This window comes from Tripterygium wilfordii, chromosome 13 (assembly GCF_013401445.1).
Source record: "Tripterygium wilfordii isolate XIE 37 chromosome 13, ASM1340144v1, whole genome shotgun sequence".
Classification (NCBI taxonomy): domain Eukaryota; kingdom Viridiplantae; phylum Streptophyta; class Magnoliopsida; order Celastrales; family Celastraceae; genus Tripterygium; species Tripterygium wilfordii.
This window is the reverse complement of record NC_052244.1, coordinates 13,974,111-13,995,276: the sequence shown is the minus strand read 5'-3', so window position 1 is coordinate 13,995,276 and position 21,166 is coordinate 13,974,111. Positions and strand designations below refer to the sequence as shown.

General features: G+C 37.9%; 3 protein-coding genes across 7 annotated transcripts; 1 reads left to right on the top strand and 2 right to left on the bottom strand.

The window, feature by feature from the left end:
- Positions 1-425: 425 nt before the first annotated feature.
- LOC120013131 (BTB/POZ domain-containing protein At1g30440) lies at positions 426-5,509 on the bottom strand. The gene is made up of 4 exons (XM_038864812.1): positions 4,659-5,509; positions 3,656-3,725; positions 1,640-2,866; positions 426-1,158 (listed from the first exon to the last, which is right to left on the bottom strand). Exons 1-4 carry the CDS (start codon positions 4,715-4,717, stop codon positions 649-651), a joined length of 1,866 nt encoding a protein of 621 aa, XP_038720740.1. The 5' UTR covers positions 4,718-5,509; the 3' UTR covers positions 426-648.
- A 4,536-nt stretch (positions 5,510-10,045) lies between these two features.
- On the top strand, positions 10,046-13,432 carry LOC120013633 (cell division cycle protein 123 homolog). Of its 3 annotated transcripts, none has more exons than XM_038865514.1 (3): positions 10,046-10,199; positions 11,739-12,824; positions 12,907-13,432. In XM_038865514.1, exon 2 carries the CDS (start codon positions 11,809-11,811, stop codon positions 12,814-12,816), a length of 1,008 nt encoding a protein of 335 aa, XP_038721442.1. In that variant the 5' UTR covers positions 10,046-10,199; positions 11,739-11,808; the 3' UTR covers positions 12,817-12,824; positions 12,907-13,432. The 3 variants fall into 3 exon arrangements, with proteins under 3 accessions (XP_038721442.1, XP_038721443.1, XP_038721441.1); XM_038865515.1 differs by having other exon boundaries at positions 11,739-11,849; positions 11,988-13,425; XM_038865513.1 differs by having other exon boundaries at positions 11,739-13,425.
- Positions 13,433-13,778: 346 nt separating this feature from the next.
- On the bottom strand, positions 13,779-20,596 carry LOC120012280. Of its 3 annotated transcripts, none has more exons than XM_038863624.1 (8): positions 20,125-20,588; positions 18,005-18,388; positions 16,399-16,893; positions 16,124-16,273; positions 15,831-15,893; positions 15,606-15,653; positions 15,048-15,478; positions 13,779-14,524 (listed from the first exon to the last, which is right to left on the bottom strand). In XM_038863624.1, exons 3-8 carry the CDS (start codon positions 16,853-16,855, stop codon positions 13,991-13,993), a joined length of 1,683 nt encoding a protein of 560 aa, XP_038719552.1. In that variant the 5' UTR covers positions 16,856-16,893; positions 18,005-18,388; positions 20,125-20,588; the 3' UTR covers positions 13,779-13,990. The 3 variants fall into 3 exon arrangements, with proteins under 3 accessions (XP_038719552.1, XP_038719553.1, XP_038719554.1); XM_038863626.1 differs by having other exon boundaries at positions 14,333-14,524; positions 15,055-15,478; positions 20,125-20,596; XM_038863625.1 differs by lacking the exons at positions 18,005-18,388; positions 20,125-20,588 and adding an exon at positions 17,210-17,575.
- Between the last annotated feature and the right edge of the window lie 570 nt (positions 20,597-21,166).

Here is a 21,166-nt window from a genome sequence, read left to right as displayed (position 1 = left end):
TCCCCCATGCTTGTTCGAGAATCTCGTGAAGCGGTGGCATCTTTTTGTCTCCTTCTACATCATCTTCTTCAATGAACTTGCTATCACTTCTGGGTTTGATTTCAGGGTTTGATTTGGTTTCTGGGTTTTACAAATATAGTGGAATTGGTGCCTTATCAATTTTAAGAGAGAAAAAATCAGAGTAAGATACAGAGAGGAGAGAGGAGAGAGGAGAGAGGAGAGAGGAGAGAATGTTTTACTTAATGTTTATGGCCTTTTAAAATTATAGCCATTGGATCAAAGCAAATCAATTCTGACCATTCCTTTGAATTTACAGTGTGGTCTGCTGTAAATTATTTACAGCAGACCCCGGGAACCCATAAACCCGCCTGCAATAACACATTAAACATCCCATTAATAGTATGGATGAATTGGGATTACCTGAATTGAATTCTGAAGAATGATAGTGTGATGAATACCTTTGCTCAATGTTTACATATTGAAAACTAGAAGAATGAGAGTCCCTTTTGCTTTTACAAGAAACCCATCAATTACACTAATTGTTCTTCCATCTCCATTTTACAAGATTGATACAATGAAACAATGAAAAAAGAGTCTTTGAGACACAGAACACAGTGGAATAATAATAAGTTGTTGGCCATCTAGAGATCAGTTTTTCTTGTGCTTGGCTTGTTCAATCTTGCCACTGTTACTATTATGGTTGCTAACAGATCCTTCTTGAGCGCTGCACATTTGAGACTTCAACTTGAACCCGAATTTTTTCGCCCAGGTATTAGAGCCCTTTGTTCGACCCAACTTCTCGATTTCCTGTCTCATGTTTGAGCACTCTTTCTCGAGCTCAGAGACCCGCGTCCTCATGTTATCCATTCCAACCTTTAAAACCTGGTTCTCCCTTACTGCCGTCGCCCAGCCTCCCTCAGAAGATGCCGCAATCCCACTTCTCAACGGTCTTGATCCGTCCAGATTGTCGGACACTAGGAAGCAGCCAGCAATTGAAGTCCTAAGCTGAAGCTGCTCAAAGAAGAGTACTTGGACTATTATTCGTAAGGGTAGTCTCTCGTTCTGAGCAGCATGAGTGCAAGCTTCCAAAGAGAGCTTCTGACAGTCCATCAGCCTGCAGAGTTGTTCTCTATCGGACTCCTCCAACCATGGATGTGACTGCAGATTGAATATCACAAGAAATGGATAAGATTAAGCAAATGAGAAAAATATGCCCAATCACAGATACTTGTCTATGTCTAACTCCTCCACTCAAAGCTCTACAATGTAGTTCGAGAAGATTGCCGTACTTTGACCAACATGGTACAGAAAAAAAGAAGCCAAGTTGTCCATGCAGACAAAATGATTAAAAAAAACTGGGGATTCCCAACTAGGATGCAGGTCGGGATTGGCTCATTGGTCAATGAAACCAATCCATGAGCTGATGATATTCAGCTGGATTAAAACAAGGGCATGTTGTTTAGGGTTATGAACATAGGGTGAAGTCCCAAAAAGACACAAGTTGGAAACGTGAGCATGGTCTTTAGCCTCGTGCAAGATTGGCTTAACGAACAGAAAGTTTTACCAAGTAAGATGTAAAAAGTACCAAAAAGGTAAATTGCAACTGAATTTAGAATCTATGGAGCACAGAGGTTACTACCTTTAAGTATATGTCTATTGCACGATAAAGACCATCATCCAGGGGTCTGGCATACTCGGGAACAGCAGCAGCAAGAGCCTGGAATTTGGGGAGCTTCAGATTAACATCAGGGGCAACTTCTGCTAAGTACCCATCAATTAACTTGGCTACCATTGTGACAGGTGTTAACGAAGGGGACCCGATGATCTGGCCATCATCAACTGAACATGGCGAGGCCCCACCTGTAATCTGGTCCATGGCAAGGAAATGCTCGAGGATCCGCTGCACACAGTCAACATTGTAAAGTGTTTCCATGGAGTATGAAAAGTTGGGCATTAGGAGATCATCCAAAGTTGCTTGATCAAGCTGCATTCCTATTCTTTTTTCCAAGTTCGATATGCAAGAGTCGCTGGCTTTCAGAATCATGGCTGTGCGTAGCAGACCAAATAAAAACTTTGCTGGAACTAGTCCCTTTTGAAGAGGAAGAAACCGATCAATCTCTTCCAGTAATAGCTTCTGGTCTTCTTCAGATGGTGGAGACCCCAAAACCGTGGGAGTCAGACGGGTGCTAGACTCACTAGTGTTTTTGCGCCGGTTCAGCCCAGGGAGGTACTTCTTTGCATAATAAGTAAGAGATCCAGCAACAATATCCTGTCTGATACCACGAGATTCCATGACCGAAATCAACCTCTTGTATAAAGGTAACCTCAAAGTTGATAAATCATTATACCACCAATCTGAATTTACATTTTTGGGTCTGGCACCTGTGCTTATCCCATTCCACAAGACACTCCCACCCGGACTCTGCATGGGCCCACCATGATTCATGACAGGCCACCCAAATAGATTTGGGTCAGTCGATGCCTTCATGGCTAGGGACTCAATACATCTGTTGGTGATATTGAGTTCTTCAGCATAGTTAAGAATATCATCACATGTTTGAAGTGCCCTTAGGGAGTCTTTCCAGTTACGGAGGACTACTTTATTGAAAAAGGTTTCAGTCTGTGTAATAAGATTACCCTCCCCATATTCTTCAGACATTTCAAGATGCTCAGCAGCACACCGCAGGTACACAACATTTGAGGCAGTAAGTTCAAGTTTTACACCATAGCAGAACTTGGCAACAAGTTCAAATGTTTTGGCACCACCTGGTATATCTGGAAGATTTATTACACATTTTTCCTCTTCTTCATCTGATGCTTCTGCAATCAACCTTTCCATAACTCCACTTCTAGATAGCAGCGGAAACTGCATTGTACCGTAAGGATTAAGAAATTACAAATGCCACGGACTTCTCTGACAGCAAGAATTCTAAAAAACTAAATTACATCCACCAGCATTACATGTAAAACTACAAACAATGGCTCATAAGCAGATACAGAAATTTTCAATGCATAGTTTCTCTAGTAAAACATGCGCCCACCTTCCCCCATCGCATGTTAAATAGTTCACCACAACTTCTAGCGAAGCAGAAAACAAATTCTTTGACATCAATTTCTTACAGTTTGCACAAAAGATAAACAAAAGGAACAAACTAAGAGTTCAACATATTAGCAAATCTTTGGCCTGGCCCTTTTGCGGAACCTGAACGAAGTTTTGATCTCTTGTACAGGTATACCAGCGCCAAGGAACCTTTACCAGTGAACCAATTGTCACAACTTTCCAGAGTCTAATAATTGCTTCTATCCTACCTATATTGTTGAGCCTGATTCCCTTAAACATGGAACGGATACCAGTTTACCCTAGTTCAAGTCATACAAAGAAGCAGGATAAGGAGATGGGGGTAAAAAAGGTTGGGCGCTTTCTTCTTACAACATGCCAGAAGATTAATGCATATAAATTTATTCCAAATACTGTGACAAGGAAAAGAGTAGATTCATAAGCAGGCCCACATTTACATTATCCATTGTACTACAAAAAATCATGAAAATAAATATCTCCTAAAGACAAGAAAAAAGATTGGCATGATATTACTAATTTACTATATGCTCAGGCTCAGCCAGAATTAGCCAAACATATCGTAAAGAGAAAGGTTACCTTGTGAAGATGAAAGGACATTTCCCCAACTTCAACAACGATATCACTAGGAAGCCCTGTCGTGCAAAACCTACACTTGTCAGAGAAATTTAAGGGTCAAATGCCAAGAACAGGGACATCATTGTTGTTGTTTTTATTATTACTATTAACACAATCAAACCTATTATTAACAACAACAAAAATTCTAGGGAATATTCTCTTATCCCAACTCTTACACCCATGCTTGAGTAGCAGTAACTTTAAATCAAACCTATTGTTGTATCTATCCTCGATAGTCGATACTTCAACAAGAAAATTTCCTATAAGCTGATAGTAAATTTATCATCCAGAAGAGGAATCTTCCAATCATACATGATTCACAGGCCAACATGAAGAAACCTTGTGCATTATATTAGTTTTGTTTCAAGAGTTTAATGAATAGTTCAGAAGGCCATCAACCATGAGCAAACTGTCATAGAGCAACCACGGACATCCATTAGCTTCAGGAACAACATCATGCATGAGCAAACTCTGCTAGGGAGACCACATCCTCAATTAGCCAAAATAGTTCTTGAGCCGTGACATTTTAACACCTCAAATACAAAATTGAAGCTCATTCACTGAATACCTCCCCACTAGACTGAAAAAAATTGCATTACCATCCACATTAATTATGTGCCTGCCCGATCAACTCAAACAGAGTCCCAACTTGGCGTATAAAGTCCATACTTCCTCAGTATGCATACATAATCAAGAGTCATTTCTTGATCACAGCAGACATTAGGTGCCAACTAAACATTACTGATCCATTTCAATCACTGTAAGACACGCAGCTGATACTCTTGAGTAAGTAAACATAAGCATCAACAACTTTTCATTAAAAATCTAATGGCCGTGCACAACAGTTTTAACTACAATTGCAAAAGAAGAAAACGAAGACAAACTGTTATATCAAGTGAAATAATTCTAAGAAGCTGAAAATTTAGACTGGAGAGAAGTAAAATACAAACAACAGAGCACGTACCAGGCTTGTCCCTGTCGTTGGAATGCATCACTCTTAGATCCCAGTTTCACGCAAGCCATCTTCCTCGTAATACAAACCCTTAAGAGCGGAGCTTTAAACACAGAACCGAATTGGAGATAAATTCAAAGACAACTACCATAAACCCTCCCGGTATTCCACCCAAAAAAACACCTAATCCACTTGAAATTAAACCCTCGTATAGAGAAACAGCAAAAACCCAGTTGATTTTAGCCGTCGAGAGTCTCAACCGAAACCCAGAGTGCAACCCCCCAACTAATATTTCTGCCAAGTGAGGCAAAACTTCCCCAAATTTTATCAGCAGATTCAATAAATCTAATCCTGTTCTAAACCCATCACGGATCACGTTAAAACTACTCCAATATAAAATACCCACTTGACTACTTCTATAAGACACCTAACTTCTGCCTCGACCCACAAAATTCCCTGATCAATAACCAAGTTTTAGGTCAATTCCCCCAATACTCTGCCCAAAGAAAACCACTATTACTATTTTTTTACTCCCAACAACCGCCAATTTGATTCCAAAACTGAACCCCGTGGGAAATGGGGATGGTGCTCAAAAGGGCCCAAACCAACCATGTCGAGAAAAAGAACAAAGTGAGCACTGTGCGTGCTCTTACAAACTTTTGAATCTACAACCACAAAAAACAATGTCTCCAAGGCCATGATAAAAAATGCCAAAAAGAAATGAAAAATTCAACATGTTTATTAATGGCAGCCCATCCATGTGGGGTATATTGTCTTAGAAGACACTCATTGCAGTTTAAGAAATTTTATGCAGAGAGAGAATCTCACTTGAATTCTTTAAACAAAACTCGACACCATTATCATTGATCCAGAAAGGCCCTTGAAGTTACAGCTCTCACTTTTGTCCAACTAGGCCATGTGACTATGTAAGAGATGCGTTTCTTATGCTTTTATGGAAATTTAATTATAGTAAATAATTACAGTAAATAGAGTAATCAAAGCTTGTAAAACACACATTTTTAGTAGATTTACACACAATTACAAAATGTGAAAGGGTGTTCAGCTAAAAACAATTTTAGAAATAAAGATAAAAGTTATAAATTTACTAAAATACCCTTACATTGTCACTCTAGGAGAAATTTGTCTCCATTGTTCCCAATAAACGAACCAGCAAAATGAAGTTTTAGGTCAACTCAACCCAACCGTAATCATCACTGACTATCGATGATCACTTGAATCACCGAAAAAGTTTGACGAAATCGTGAACCATCGTTAGGAAAATAGTTCGATCTCATCAATTCGACCAATGCCGATCACCATCAAAACCATCAATCAATTCCCCGGGACCAAGATGCACCATATTTCTTTCTTTTCTTTTTTTCCTTCATATTCTAGTAACATGCCTGAAGATGGATCTGTTGATATTATATGTGTTTTGGATTGATGATATTATATCTACTTTAAATATGTTGATATATCTCTTTTGATATATTATCTGTTTTTATCTGTTGATATCTGATATGGATTTAATTGCAAGCGCACAAATCGCACAAGTAATATAAAGATGAGTAAATTATCGTTTCCACTAGGGATGTGTTGGCAAAAGAAATCAATGTCAAACAAGCTACAATTATGTAAATTGGAGAAAAGGATTAGCGATTGGTTTTTGATTTTTACTAAACTAATTAAAAAGAACAAAAAAAATCAAACACAAATATGAAATCAAGGATGGAAAGCACTAGGGTACTTAACTTCACTTCATCTATCCAATTCAATTCCCTTGATTCCTTAATCCCTAATTCATCTCTCAATAATGACAATCGATTTCCCAACCTATTCAATGTTCTATTCCTAGATACATCAAACGTATTTTCAATATAAATCCCTGTTATTCCTAACAATCGGATTAATATATCAAAAACCCATTACGAACTATGGAAATCATTTAACGATTGCATAAGTCACAAACCTATATTCCTATGGTTCATGCACCCTATGTCATCTATGGCTTGAGGCAAACCCTAGATATCTCCTTCCGGTCTCAATCTAGGCAGCAAATCAATTGAATGATGGCCAAACACTCAAAAGCATTAATCACACTCATAGACAATCAAGAGAGAGAGAAATTAAGAAATAAGGAAATCAAGTTTATTGAATCTTCAAGGTTTGGTTACATTAAGACCCTAGTAGGAAATCTAGCCACTCATGGAAGCAAAATACATCATTAAACAAAGGAAATCAACCATAGAAACTAGGATAGAAAAGGAGAGAGGAAACCCCCTTGTAGATCCTCTTCTTCTCCAAGCTCCAAGGTGGCCTCCAAGCTCTCCAATGGAGGTAGCACGAAATCCAGCTCCCCAGCCTCCAAGCTCCCTACCAAAACCCTATCTTATGCCCTTTTATACTTCTCCAAACTCTTATGTCGTTTCCAAAACAAGTTGGGGTCGTTTTGGCTTAGAAACACGTGAATTCGGGTCTTTTCCGTGAAACTGCGCAGTGCTGTGAATAGTACTCCGATCGATCGGGAATATTCCGATCGATCGGAAATACAATCTGTCTCGATGATATTTTTAGGTGTTTTGGCAGGTCCGATCGATCGGGAATATGGAAGATCGATCGGAAATCAGTCCTGGGCTCCAAATCTTCCTTTTGCACTCTTTTCCTCCCTTTCTTGCCTTGACACCTACAATATGCAAATATAGCTTTCTTAGGCAATATTAACTCTTAATCAACTCAAAATGCAATGAACTTATGTGTAAAGGATGCACAAATGTATGTATATATTTGGCACATCAATATCATAGCTCTTTAAATGAAATTCTTCTCATGTTTCAGTTTTAAAACAGATAAAATAAAATAGATAATTTCAGAGTTTCATGCTGTGTCTCTGAAAGAAGCCTATTACTGCTGACTGATGGCTTTTGTCTGAAAAAATGAGTTATGACGACAAAGGCTTGTCTTTCTCTAACACTTGATCTGTTCATGCTGTAGGTTAGAAAATGCCATAGTTTAAGAAATTTGTCTACTTTCCATGTTTTAGGAAGGGAAAGTAATCCTTCTTTACGTTGTTGGATTAACAGATAGCCTCAGAAGCCATTAAGCGCCTTTTATCAGCAATCGAAGCGAACACATTTTGCATAAACTTGAGAAAATGTTGCAAAAGGAGCTAGTCTCACTAAATGAGATGGAAAGAAGGCTGGAGGGGAGCTTTGCGGCTGTAGATGCTGCCCCCCAATTTGAGCCCCCAGCATCCATTATCTGTTAAACTTGCCAAAACTGAAGCCTTGAAGAAGCCAGCAGAAACTGAGAAGGCAAGGTATTACAAAATCATGGTCCAGGTTACTCGGACCATGATTTTGTAACAACCTGAAAACAAGCCTCCTCAATGTGTTAGGGTTTGGATAAGGTTGCATATCCCTTCCTCTTTTTTTTTACAAGCAAAATTGCATCTTTACTTTTTAGTATTTTAGTTTATTTACCAAGATGCATCAATAATTCCACTCCGAGGGCTCCACAATTGATTTAGAATAGGAGAGCAAGGCCGCCCTCTACGTTCGAGAGACCCCGTCGAGGCATCAAGTTATTCGAAGTGAAAGTTCGATCCATTAGGAGGAGTGCTACATTACATTACACTTTCGTTTTTTCCATTTTTAAAACTTATCCGACTTTTTTTTATCCATCATTATTTGTGAATTGCAAACTTTAGGAAACTACAGACCCCCAAATGGCAATAATCGACAAGATATTAGGAAATGAGTTGTTTGGATATAGTTACATGTCAAATCCTTTTCTTTTTTTTGTATGTTTCCTAATTGTTTGGGGTAAAATACTAAAAATCTATCTAATCCTAATAACATTCCCACTCAAAGGGCTAGCACTATATATATAAGGCCTACCAAAAACAAAATTAACGCAAAGTTGAGAGTCTTGAAGCAAAAGTTGAAGATGACGAAGACAAACTTGGTGAAGCTTCAACAGTGGGCAGAGGCAGATGCAAAGTTTTTGTTGAGAAGGATGAGCAATAATAATAATACTAGTAGTATTGGGGTCAAGGAGAGTGAAAGGAAGAGCATGTTTTATGGTCCTGAGTCCTTCAATAAGGAAAACCAAAACCCTAGTTGTTGTTTACATGAACAAGAGTCGTTTGCATGGCCATGGAGTAGGCAGAGGTACCTGAGAAGCTACACTTTCTGCAAGAAGGAGACACTCATTGACAAGACCAAAAAATTGTTGGACAAGAAAAAACAGAGAGAGAAGAGGCACAATCGAATATTAGCTAGATATTCATGTATTCAACTAGCCGACTACAAACTTTTGAGAAAAAGGTTCGGTTGTTGATGATGATAATATGATACATGTATTCAACTCAATTTAGGGTTTGATATAATGTATGTATTTGCATAAATTATGTAAGAGGTTTACATGTATAATTTAATTTGTCATAAGCTTTGATTTTTTTTACGGCACGAAGATAGAACTCACACAAGCGCAATAACATACTCACAAATATGTTGTCCGCAGGATTCAAACCCTGCACCGTGGGCAAAATTACACGAATAGTTTGATTTACTTACAACGTATTTGATAATAAACAATCCATAGATAACAACGTATCTGATAATTACTACAAAAAGGGTTGGTTCCAAATTCGAAACTACGACAAAAACATTCTAAAAAGAATGCTTGTAAATCATGTGTTTGTTTGACCTTCCATTCCACCCCACATAGTAGGGGGTTGCTTATAAAAAAAATTATTCAACTTCCATTGACATGCACAAGCTTTAAGGGCTTGCTTCTAATAGGGGATCCAAAACTTGTGCAAGTATAAGCACCCCTACCATCTAAAGCGTTTTGTACAAACTCCAGAACTTACAGTGCAATTACACAAACAGCCGATACTATACATTGCTACGAAACAAATTTCAGTCAAATGCTTCTCCCTACATGTCAATATGCTCCCAGTCAATTGAAAACGCATTGTTAATGATTAGGAATGAGAATCATCTATATATGTTAACAAGTGTTGAAATAGACTCCCGTACAACGAACACAAGGAAACAGAAACAGAAGATCAAAAAGATTCTTCTGGATCAAACAACAAAAAATGAAACGAAGGGTGGCGATGTCTGGTACCGAAAAGACGAACCAGAACAAATTCTTCCTTCGTCCAGAGAAACTTTGAGTTCCTCCACTGGTGTTGGGTGATACTGCTTGCGAATATGGCCAATGAGGATTCGATGATTGACACGATTTGCGAATAAGACTAGTGGGCTTTTTGGACGGGGATCTATTAAAGGGTTTTGGGCCCAAAGGCCCAATTATCTGCAAATATGGGCGCCCAATCAAGCTCCAAGATGAAACTTTGAGTTCGGCCCATCTCTTAAGCAAAGAGCCTTGTTTCTGGGTCGAATAGGTCATTCGAAATGGCCCTCAAGCCGCCGCCCATTCTTCAACATCTAAGTTCTATACTTTTATCTGATTTTCGTTCTTCCGAGGCGATAAAGCAAATTATGTAATCCGGTATTGTTCCTGCTTTTGAAGCCACCAGTGCAGGTGAGTAGATTGCAAGTCATATATATGTGTATGTATGTGTTTCACTGAAACCAGCATACTTTTTCTCTGTTATTTGCTGGTCAAATTCTTAATTTTCATGGATTGAATCGCGGCGTATACTTATATTTGTCAAGATATCAAGAATTCCTAATTTCATAACTTGTTACGTCGGTTTTGAATTTTCTTTTTTATTGAAAAATTCCATGAAGAGAGTGGAAGGTTATGGATCTCCCTCCAGATGAGGGTTCAAGAAACTTGTGTTTGTTTGTTACAGATTTCAGTTTGTATTTTACATTGATTAGTTTCGCATCAGTTTCTTCAATTGAAGTGAATATGCCAATTTTTGTTTTCTAGACTTTGGGTATTCGTTCATTGTATAATTATACCAGACGAGTGAATTCAATAAGAACAAATTTAACTGCTACAAAAACAACTGAATTCTAGATTAGTTGTTGAGCATATTGATTCCCATGGTCAATTCAGTGCTCTTTCCGTTTATAGCACTCCCGAGTGAGTATGTAAATCTTAGAATTAGGTTTGAATTCCAATCAAATACCAGTTATGTATGATTGTATTGGTATCCTTGCTGTTCATATCTTTTTGCTTAATTTTATTTTTAAACTCATGTGGGGGTTTGGTCATATATTAGAGTAAGGACTAAGGTTAAGTATTATAAAGACCAGTGTTATTTTGTTGTAAATATAGAAGAATAGGCAGCATTGTAGCAGTAAATACTTGATGGTAAAAAAAACTTGGCCTTTGGTTTTTCAAGTTCTTACTAGGAGTCAAGATCTATCTGGTTTAGGATTTAGAATGAGACCTTTTGATTTTCCTTTTAGAAACCTAGGTCTCTTTTATGCTTTTGTCTTTCTGTGCTCCTGGCTGCGTTACTCTTGAAGTCCATTTATAACCGATGAACGTGCTTTTCCATGAATCATTTGAACTCTTGGTTCTGCTTCTAGTAACACATTCTGGTAGCATGATAGGCCCTGCTTTTTTGATTGGGATTGCCTCATTGAGATGGAATGGCGCGCCAAACCCTTTTGACATTCATTTCCTAGCCTATGTAATGATGCTAGAGTTTCTATCACCCCAGCACATGACTTATGATATAATACTATTATCAATTATGTTTTGCATCCCTCTGGGACTCTATTATTTCCAAGTCGTTAGTCAATTTTGAAGCACTTTTTTTAGAATTTCACTATCACTTATGTTGTTACTACACAAGGGGCTTATATGAAATATCATGATGAACTGCATCATTTTTCTAATTTGACATATACTTTATGGTCTGATATATATATATACACACACACACATGAATTCAAGTGAGATGCTCGAGTATGGTTATTAGTTATTACCCTTCCTGGTCTGTAGTGCCATAATTTTTCTATTTTGCTCTTAGTTTTGTTCTTGTCATCTTTATTTTTTCTTACTGAATTTGAGATGGCGGGGGGATAATATGGAAACTCAACTATGCTTTTCAAATTTATTTATTAGATTTGTAATAATCTGTTGGTGGTGTTTCTTTGTCAGGTTGTCAGATGAAGGAATTTCAGTTACTTTCTTCAGGTGAAGCAAGGTTTTTTCAATTGTAAGTGCTAGGATGAAGGAAGAAGACGTGAATCGTTGCCAGATACATGAATGGTACCCAACATTCAAATCTGTATCCATTAAAACCCTATATCATGAACTTCCAGAATCTTTCGTCCAGTACCTTCTTGATGATGCTGGACCTTTCCTTCTTCCTGTTTCTGTCTCAAATGATGATGCCCTACCCAACAGGATCCATAATCCGGAAGAGGAAGATGACTATCAAGTATTAGAAGGATCTGGAGATGAAGCAGAAGAACCACCATCACCCCCTTCTTTCCCAGAACTTGAATTGCAAATTAAGGCATCAATTGAAACCCTTGGTGGTGCAGTATTTCCTAAGCTCAATTGGAGCGCGCCAAAAGACTCTGCTTGGATTAGCTCATCCGGGACCCTCCGATGCACTTCATTCAGTGAGATTGCATTGTTATTGCGATCTTCTGATTCGTTGATCCATGATATGTGTCATGCATATGATTCGTGCATTGACAAAACTGTTTCAAAACCTCCAAGTTTCTTTCTTGCCCTCCGCAAGTGGTACCCCTCTTTCAGACCAGAGATGGAATTTCGCTGCTTTGTATGGGGTCACCAGCTTGTTGGGATTTCGCAGCGTGAAGTTACTACATTTTATCCAGTTCTTCTTGAGAAGAAAAGAAATCTTGAAGTGCTGATCCACAATTTCTTTACAGATCATGTGAGGTTTAAGTTTGAATCAGAAAATTACACATTTGACGTATATCTGACACAGGATGAGCGGGTTAAGATCATTGATTTCAACCCATGGGGTGCCTTTACATTGCCATTGCTATTTACTTGGGATGAACTGGAGCAAAATGTTAGGGAAGAAGAACGTATGGACTTTAGAATTGTGGAAACCCAGTGTGCTGTCCGACCAGGTTTAAAGACAGCAGTACCATATGATTATCTGGATACGTCCGAAGGGAGTGGCTGGGACCAGTTCTTGAGAAATGCTGATGAGGAGTTGCAGCGACAGTCAAGGTCTTCAGAAGCTGGTGGTTGAGGATGATGGTAAAATTTGGTCATTTTCTTTTTTTGCCGTTTCGAATTTTCCACCTTTGTTTCCCATGTGTTCTTGTAATCGACTGTTTAGGTAATCTTGTACTGGAATTTGAATTCGAACGACAAATGCTAGTCTAGCAATCTTGCGCATTGCTCCTCAGAATTATGTCACTCAGAACCTGATAGGAACTGGTGTAGGAGTTACAGTATTGTTACTGGTTGCACGGCAGCCGGTGCAATACAAATACTCCACTTAAGCATATAAAAAACAACACTGCGAAGTGCAAAATAATTGAAGGGAAGGGAACAGGAACCATGGTCTGCACTGGGGCGGCTGTTGTTGTGAATTTGGGTCTGAGACCTTTGAATTGTGGGAGAGTGGTCATCACAAAGAGAAAGATGCAGAGATGTTGCAAAAGAAACTAGGAAAGATATGAAGTAGAAGAAGGCAGAGGGGTGCTTTAGAGCCAAAGTTTGTGGCAACATTTGTATGGATACATATGTTAGGCCCTTGTTGCTGAGGTGGCAACATCCTAGTGGTGATACTTATTTGGATAACATTTTGGGTGTTTTTGAGTCTCTTCTTTTATTTGATGAAAGTTCTTTTTAATCTAGGACACACCATATGAATTTATCATTTCGATGTCTGATATCGGTCTAAATTCAAAACCATCACACCTACAAATGCATGGTCACGAGAGTATTACTACTGGTGGAAATCGAACTCAGATTCTTCCGAGTTCATATGGTATGATCTTAGAGAGATTTACATTAAACGAAACTAAAGTAGTTATTATTTGATGAAAGCTGCTTTTTCATTGGTCATGAAATGTAGTACTGTTTGGAGCCTAGTAGCAATGTTAAGCTTTTATGTTGTTAACAATCACCAACTAATGTTAAATGGAGAAAAGAATTCGATGAACTAAAACAAAATACACTAATTTTTTTTTAAGAGTTTCTCAGTAGGTAATGAAAGTACTGAAGGATTTACTCACAATCTCAAACTGATACAAGAAGCATAATCACTTAAAACAAATACTAGACATTCCACGCCAATAAACACCCTTACTAAAAACATCCTTTTACAACACGATTATGAAGCATAATCACACACACACACACACACACAGATATTATATTGCAACATGAGTTCTCAAACCAACAGTTCTTATTTTCTAGCGGAAGATTGATATGGATGTGGCAACCAAAATCTCACATAGGAGAGGAAACTGTAATAATATAAAAAGGGTCACTGGAATACCAGCAAGCAAAAAGATTGGAATTACTAGCAGCAGCTGTCCATCCATGATAATCATCAAAGCTGCACAAAAGGATACCATCATTGCTACAATTGAGAGGAAAAGCGTGGAAAGGGCAACGATCAACTTTGTTGGCAAGGAAGTTAAGAAATCTTCTTCGGCATACAGAGCAACAGCGTCAGAGATTACGAAAATCCTAAAAGATTTCTCATGTAAGAAGTTTGGGAGGCCACTTTCCTGCTTGTTACCACCTGGAACAGTAAATGCTGCAGCAAACATAATCGTGACAATAAGAGCGCTTGCAATTGTAAAAGAGGTAGCAGTTTTCTTCATCCATTTCTCTCCTTCCATCAACAATTCTTTATGGCTCCTCGTGAACACTTGGTGTGGTTTCTCTCCGTCGCAATTTCTCATTTCTTTAAGAATGGGACTTGAAAGGGTCTCCACCTCCTGTATCGATTTCATTTGACAAATAATGTGAGTGATATGTTAATTTTACTCCAAAACCTTGAATACAATAAATAAAAAACGAAGAAGGGAGCTTGTGGCATAATGATAATCATTTCCTTGCTCCTGCAGAAGATACAAAATTTGATTCCTCCACCCTCAAAAAACTAGGAATATAATTAATTCCCACGACTTATCAGGAAGAAAAAAAAAATGAATATAGAAAAGATTTCGAGCTAAGAAGTCCAAAAGGAACATAAAGAAAAAAATCAAAAAGAGACTCTAGAATCATGTAATCATTCTCCTATAAATACCCTACTAGAGAAAAGCTTAGTTAGAGCTTGAAGTAGTCCCCAAAAGAGACCCAAAGTAATCTCAAGCACCCTGTGGAGGCAAGTGCCCCAAAAAGGCTTAAGCCTCAATAAGTTGTGGATATATTATCGTAAATTAACCCCGACAAAATTTTTAAGTAGAACATACTATAAAAATGTAAGATGCGCGTCAAAGAAAGAATGAAATCAATGACCTTATACCACTGCAATTCTCTTTGCATCTGGAGAGCTGCACCCGAGATGCGCGAAAGCCGAGGGAAAGGTGCTAACTGCGCCGCCAAATGTAGCACATTATTGCCTAAGCTATCCACATCAGCGAATGTTGAACTTTTCCGTGCATCAAGCTTATCGGTCAAGTTAAAAATGTTTTCTTGGCGATATTTAATTGCATACCTAAATATGTATGTTGAATAGGTGTACTGGCTCATTATTAGCTCAGGATAAGCCTTAGTCATCTCAACAATTATTTCTCTTATCCCCTGCCTTATAGCTTCACTTATTGCAATATGAATACCCCTCTCTTCAAGTTCTTCGCTATCTAACGAAGATAGTTGTCGACATATGCGGCGTAGAAGTGCAACAGCCTGGGCATGGATTAACTTCATATCATATATTTGCCTGATTGCTACATTAAAATATCAAGGTTAATCACAGAAACAAAGCTAATAAACAGAAAAGGAAGTAGAGGAAAATAACCAATGCCAATTCTCTAGAGCAAGAAAAAAAGAAAGTACAGTTGACAGCTATAGTACCTTTGAATTTGAAGAAACATAAAACCAATCGAGTCATTTGTTTCAGCCCTAGAACGCGAAGGAAAAAAAAATCAGCTGACTTTTGAATTTAAAAAAAAAAATTGAGGAAATCAAGAATTCAAATTAACTGTAAACAATCAAGAGCATCTAGACTTGTATGCATTATATACAAAACACAATGTAGAGAGAGAGAGAGAGAGAGTTTCGCATTTAGTTGCAGCATACCATAGCTATTTAGAGAAATGAATCCACCAGGAATATCACTTTTAATATCTGGTACGGGCATAACTTTTGCCACCAAGGGAGACGATCAGCACCACATGCATGCAACCAAAATAAACAGTTTGTAAATTGTTTGGCTAATTTACATATAGTACCACTCAATTCATAATGTGCGTTTTCACTACATTGTAAGCAATTTACTGTTTAACATTATCATTTATTTCAAAATAATTCTTCAAGTAACAAAGTGAATTTGTAAGATAAAGTAATTAAGAGGGCAAAATGCTGAAACTAACCTTTGTAAATCAACCTTTGGCAGAAAGAAAGCTGACTACTGCTGTTGAATGCAGAAGGCATATAAGATAAATTGACCACAGTACTTGGCAATGGACTGCTCGGAGCTATAGCCAAAGTTGGGAAACTCTGGACTAGATCCAGAGCAATACCTAATATATACCATGATATGTCACAGGTAGAAGTGGAAAAGTAATTTCTTAAGATTCACGATGCCTTAATTTTTCAATGACAAGCAGAATAGAAATTACTTAGTTGTTCGGTCTATAACTCTTACCAAAATTTTTGCTTAAAATAGCATAGTGAAGGAGATTAGTTCCATGCAAAATGATTTCAGGGAAAGAAAAGCTAGCTGAAGTGACATCGTAAAGGAAAATGGCAGTAGCTGTTTGGTCACTAACACATGCTGTCACAACTGGAATATGTCCTTGACTGTTAGCAAAGCCAAGCAGGCCGTCATGTCGTTTCACCAAACTTTCAGCAATCTCAGTAGCACCAGTAAGAGCAACAATATGTAGGAAGGTGGCACCGGAACAATCTTGTCGTTCTAAGTCTTCTGCTGACATGTCCTTCATCAACTCCTCAGCAATCTCCGCACGCCCAGCATAAATTGCATAATGAAGAGTCGTCATGCCACTATTTGGGTTTCTCATATTTTTTGTACCTGGATTATGGCTAATGCGGTCCTTCACAGTATTCAAGTCACCTTTTTCTATGGCCTTCCATAATTTCATACGAAATTCTTGGTCCTTATGGTAGGACGCAGTTTCTTCTGCAAATCAAGTTCATTCTCCTTTTAGACTATGCAGAATATTATCATATATGCGATGCAACTAAACACCGGAGAAGCAGCATCTTATGAGGCATTTTATCGAACAATTGGGCTGCAAGTCAGATTTCCACAACAAAATTGACCTGACCAAATATCTTCATGGTTTGGCCACATTTACACAAAACCAAAGGAAACTCCACATACATTCCTCATAATAGCTATGAACACAATAACAAATACAAGAAAATACCAACATATGATCTAAACTAGACAAAAACAAGCTAACATCCTAAGACAAGTCACGAAAAAGCTTTACCATGCAGGTTAGAAACTTTTAGACTATTAGAGCTCGGTAGGTTGTGAGTTTGATTCTCTTCTGAAAATTTTCAAATCCTTGTTTGACATGCTGATTTGTAAACTATTGTACTGTACATGCTCATGTATGTATTTATCCGATGGACAGATATTACAGAGATGCCAATGTATTAAGACATTAAATAACATAGGAGTCTGTTTGGTTTTGGTTATTTATTCAACTATTTGGAATCCTACACGTGAGATGAATATATCAATATATAAAAAAATTTTATTTTTAATCGATAATAGTAATGATTGAAAATTTATTTAATAATTAAAATATGTTTATTAATCTATACTTACTAGTACTTGAAAAAAACAGAAATAATCATCAAATTGTGAAAAACAAAACATAACTAAAAAGCATAGTGATTCATATTTTTCGTCCTTCATTATGAAGGAAACCATTTCCTCATTTCTTTGAAACAAGGGATGGGGGAGGGGGCAGGATTCGAGCCCACACCTTAGTGGGTGGGCTATCCTTTACATGCAAAGTCCTTATCGTTCAATCAACAATTAATTCGTTTGCAACCATTTCTTCTCATTTGGTTTAATAAAATATTTCGATTACCAAAAAAAAAATAATAATAGTGCAATCCAAGTGGGACCCACAAAGTGAATGTCAAGACTTTATTTTTTTTTTTTTTTTCTGCCTGGAGGGAGTCTCCAAATCTATTTTCACACCAAAAAAGAGATAAGAGATAAGGACACTGCTATGTTTGTAAGAGAGAGTAGCTCGATCTCGAGATATTACATGAGTGATGGGGAGACGACATAGTGTTACTAGGTCGACGCTTTTGGAGTTGTGGCTGAAGCAGCTTGTCCAGGGTATCCCACGCAGCTTTAGCTGAATCATAGTCGTTAATATGCCCAAGCATGCTTGGACTACAGGATGTCTGAATTGCATGTAATGCAGCAGCATTTCTCTTTTCCACCATGGAACCTTCTCAACTAACTCCTCAGGTAATTCACTAGGCAAAACCACCACGTCCCAAAGATCTTGAGCCAACAAATAGCTTTTCATGCAAGCCCTCCAATTTTCGTAGTTTTCCATTCCGAGAGGCTCGTTTACTGGCGTGCTAGCAACTCCTACACTTGTTGCCATAGACATATCCATCTATATATATATATATGATATCTGTACAACAATGAAGATGCACAAAGATTAGCATCACTTTGTCGCGCTTAAAAGTTTTGGTAAACTATTAAAAGGTATATATGTGAACTATATATTAGAATTCATACACGCATCTTACAGTCATTCCTTTTTCAGATGATGACGTGGCAGCATGAAATTGCAAGATTTCCGTTCGAGGCTTCCGCCAAGTGACAATGCATGACAGCCTAAGTAAACAATCAATGAATGACTTTGAGGCAACACATTAAATAGTGTTTTTTAAGGGAAATATTTTCCACGTCGCACTTAGACACTAAACATGTTGCCCACGTGGTTGGTCTGAATTGTGGGCATATTTTCTCTCAGTTTCAAGTCCATAGTATTGTATAGATATAGATGTTCACGTACGTTTTTTTTTTTGCAAGTCAAAGAATGTGACTTCTGACTAAGGTGTGGGGCCCACTGATGTGATTAACAAAGTGACGCCCTAAGTTGCGTTAGGCAAAAAAATATGGGCATCCGTATCTGAACATTTTATTATATATATATATCATTCTAGCAAAAAAAATATGCACTATATGAAAAGCTAAACATAAAATTGTTATTGATTATCAAATGAATTCTTTTGGGTAAGCATATTAAACGAATACTTACTTAATTGAAGTGTTTTGCCTCCTTCACCTAATCACCTTGTAGCCTAAAGTAGTAGCACAATTAAGGCTTTGTTGCTCTCAACCAAGACTAAATGTTTTTCCTTGTTTATTTAAGTTTTTTAATCAATGGCGTAACGCTTTTGTATGTGGCTTTCAAAAATGTATTCTTAACTTCTGTTTTGGATTAAGAATCTCCTCTTTTTTTTTCTTTTTCTTTTTTTTTTCTTTTTGTCATTTTTTCCTTGATAAGTCTAGAAACATGACCTCAGGCGAGAATGAACCCATGACCTCATGCGAGAACTGGCTCGTTTTTCAGCATGTGCGTCTCGTCGACGTTACACCGCGGAAAGTCACGCTGCTTTGCCTGGTGACACAACGCGGACAAGTAGCAAAAAAAAGGTGGGCTTATTACCCTGTTACCCTTACGCTAAATTACATATCAACTCATCTCACCACATTTTTTAAATGACGCGCCAAATATTTTTTGCCGGCACAACTCAACCCACCCCATCATAATTTTGGAACTCACTTTCACTTCTTCCAAATAGGTCAAAAAACAATACACTTCCAAACAAACATGTGAAATTAGTGAATGCACTGCATTCAATAAGGCCTGCTAAACAGGGCCCATAGGTGCCTACATTACATTAATTTGGTGAATAAAAAAGTCTCAATTTATTCTAACGGAATCCAAAAAGACTGGGCTGGCCTTCATTCTTTTAATTTTAGTAGGTTGTGGTATGGGCTGGGTTTCATATTCGAGGCCCAGCAACAGGGGTGTAGACGTGTAGTGTAGGAAAAACCAAGCCCAAAATATGAGTCCAACGAACTTGATGAGCCCTTATTTTATCAAGCCCACATTAGAATGCCTGATTGTCAGTTTGCGACTCATTTCTAAGTTGAGCAGGTCTAAACTCTAAAGTGTTTTTTTTAAATTTTTTTATTGAGAGAATGATATATAAATAAATTTATCATTTAAACATTATTGGATAAACCCTAAATCCGACAAAGCCTGAACTCAAGACATCACACTCACATATACAAAAATTATAACACCCGAAACACTTATCACAAGAATTATAACACCTATGTAATTCAAAATACCTGTTGGCTATGTGCTTGAGTAGTTCGTCTTGATCTTGATGTTGACGAGGTTACCACAGCTGCGATCGATCGACGGCGAGGAAGCTCGATACACATGGTCATGGATGGGCCCTTGGAGATGTTGCGCCACGCAACGCAAACATACTGTGCACTCACCCTTTGGAAGATTGAATGTGTAATTTCGTTTGGCAGAGAAAACCAGTCCCGATTCTGCGACTCAGCAGATGGATTCGGCTTTGAATCGTCCTCCATGATCGCTCGCTTCTTTGTTCTTGTTCTTGTGTTGGAATGTGCGAAATGGTGAATGATAAAAAGGGTTTTTGCGGTCGCCGACGATAATTGATCATCTTGAAATTGGGCTTCTGGGTCGAATTGATATGGGCTTATGTGTTAGATTGTGTTTGTTTTGGGCTCTTGTACGGCTTTGGAGTTGGATTTTGGGCTTCGTGGGCCGTCTCGCAAAAGATCAAAAATTAGAATATTTTGGCCAGCCACATGCCTAGCACGTTACAATTACATGCATAAATTCAACATTCTTGCTGATTTGGTGATTTGACGGGCACATGCATGACACCCAAATCTGGTCAAATTGTCGCATTGATTAATGGATCTCTAGCTTTACATGCACAAAACCCGGGCAGTCTTAGGCTTAGAGCAAATTCCACTTGTTTGGGTCGGATTTATACGATACTCTCACGAGTATTCGATTTATAACATAATATTAGAACAAAAACTCGATACTAAAATATCTTTACTCGTATCCAGTTGTTAGATCTAGCATAATCCCAGAGTAGATAATATCGCAATATCTCTTCAAGTTATTTGGATTGGATTGATCCATCTACCCATATATGCCATATAGTTAGTTCATTAGAAAATCTTATTCTTCAATACTAGCTAGCGCATTTTGTGGCAAGCATTGGGTTCCTTGGATTCCAATAGAACTCTTTATAGTTTATATATATAGAGTGTGTAAGGAAGTCAAAATGCCAAAAACGGCTAATGAAAAAGTCAAGTCTCGCCAATAATTACGCATGATCAA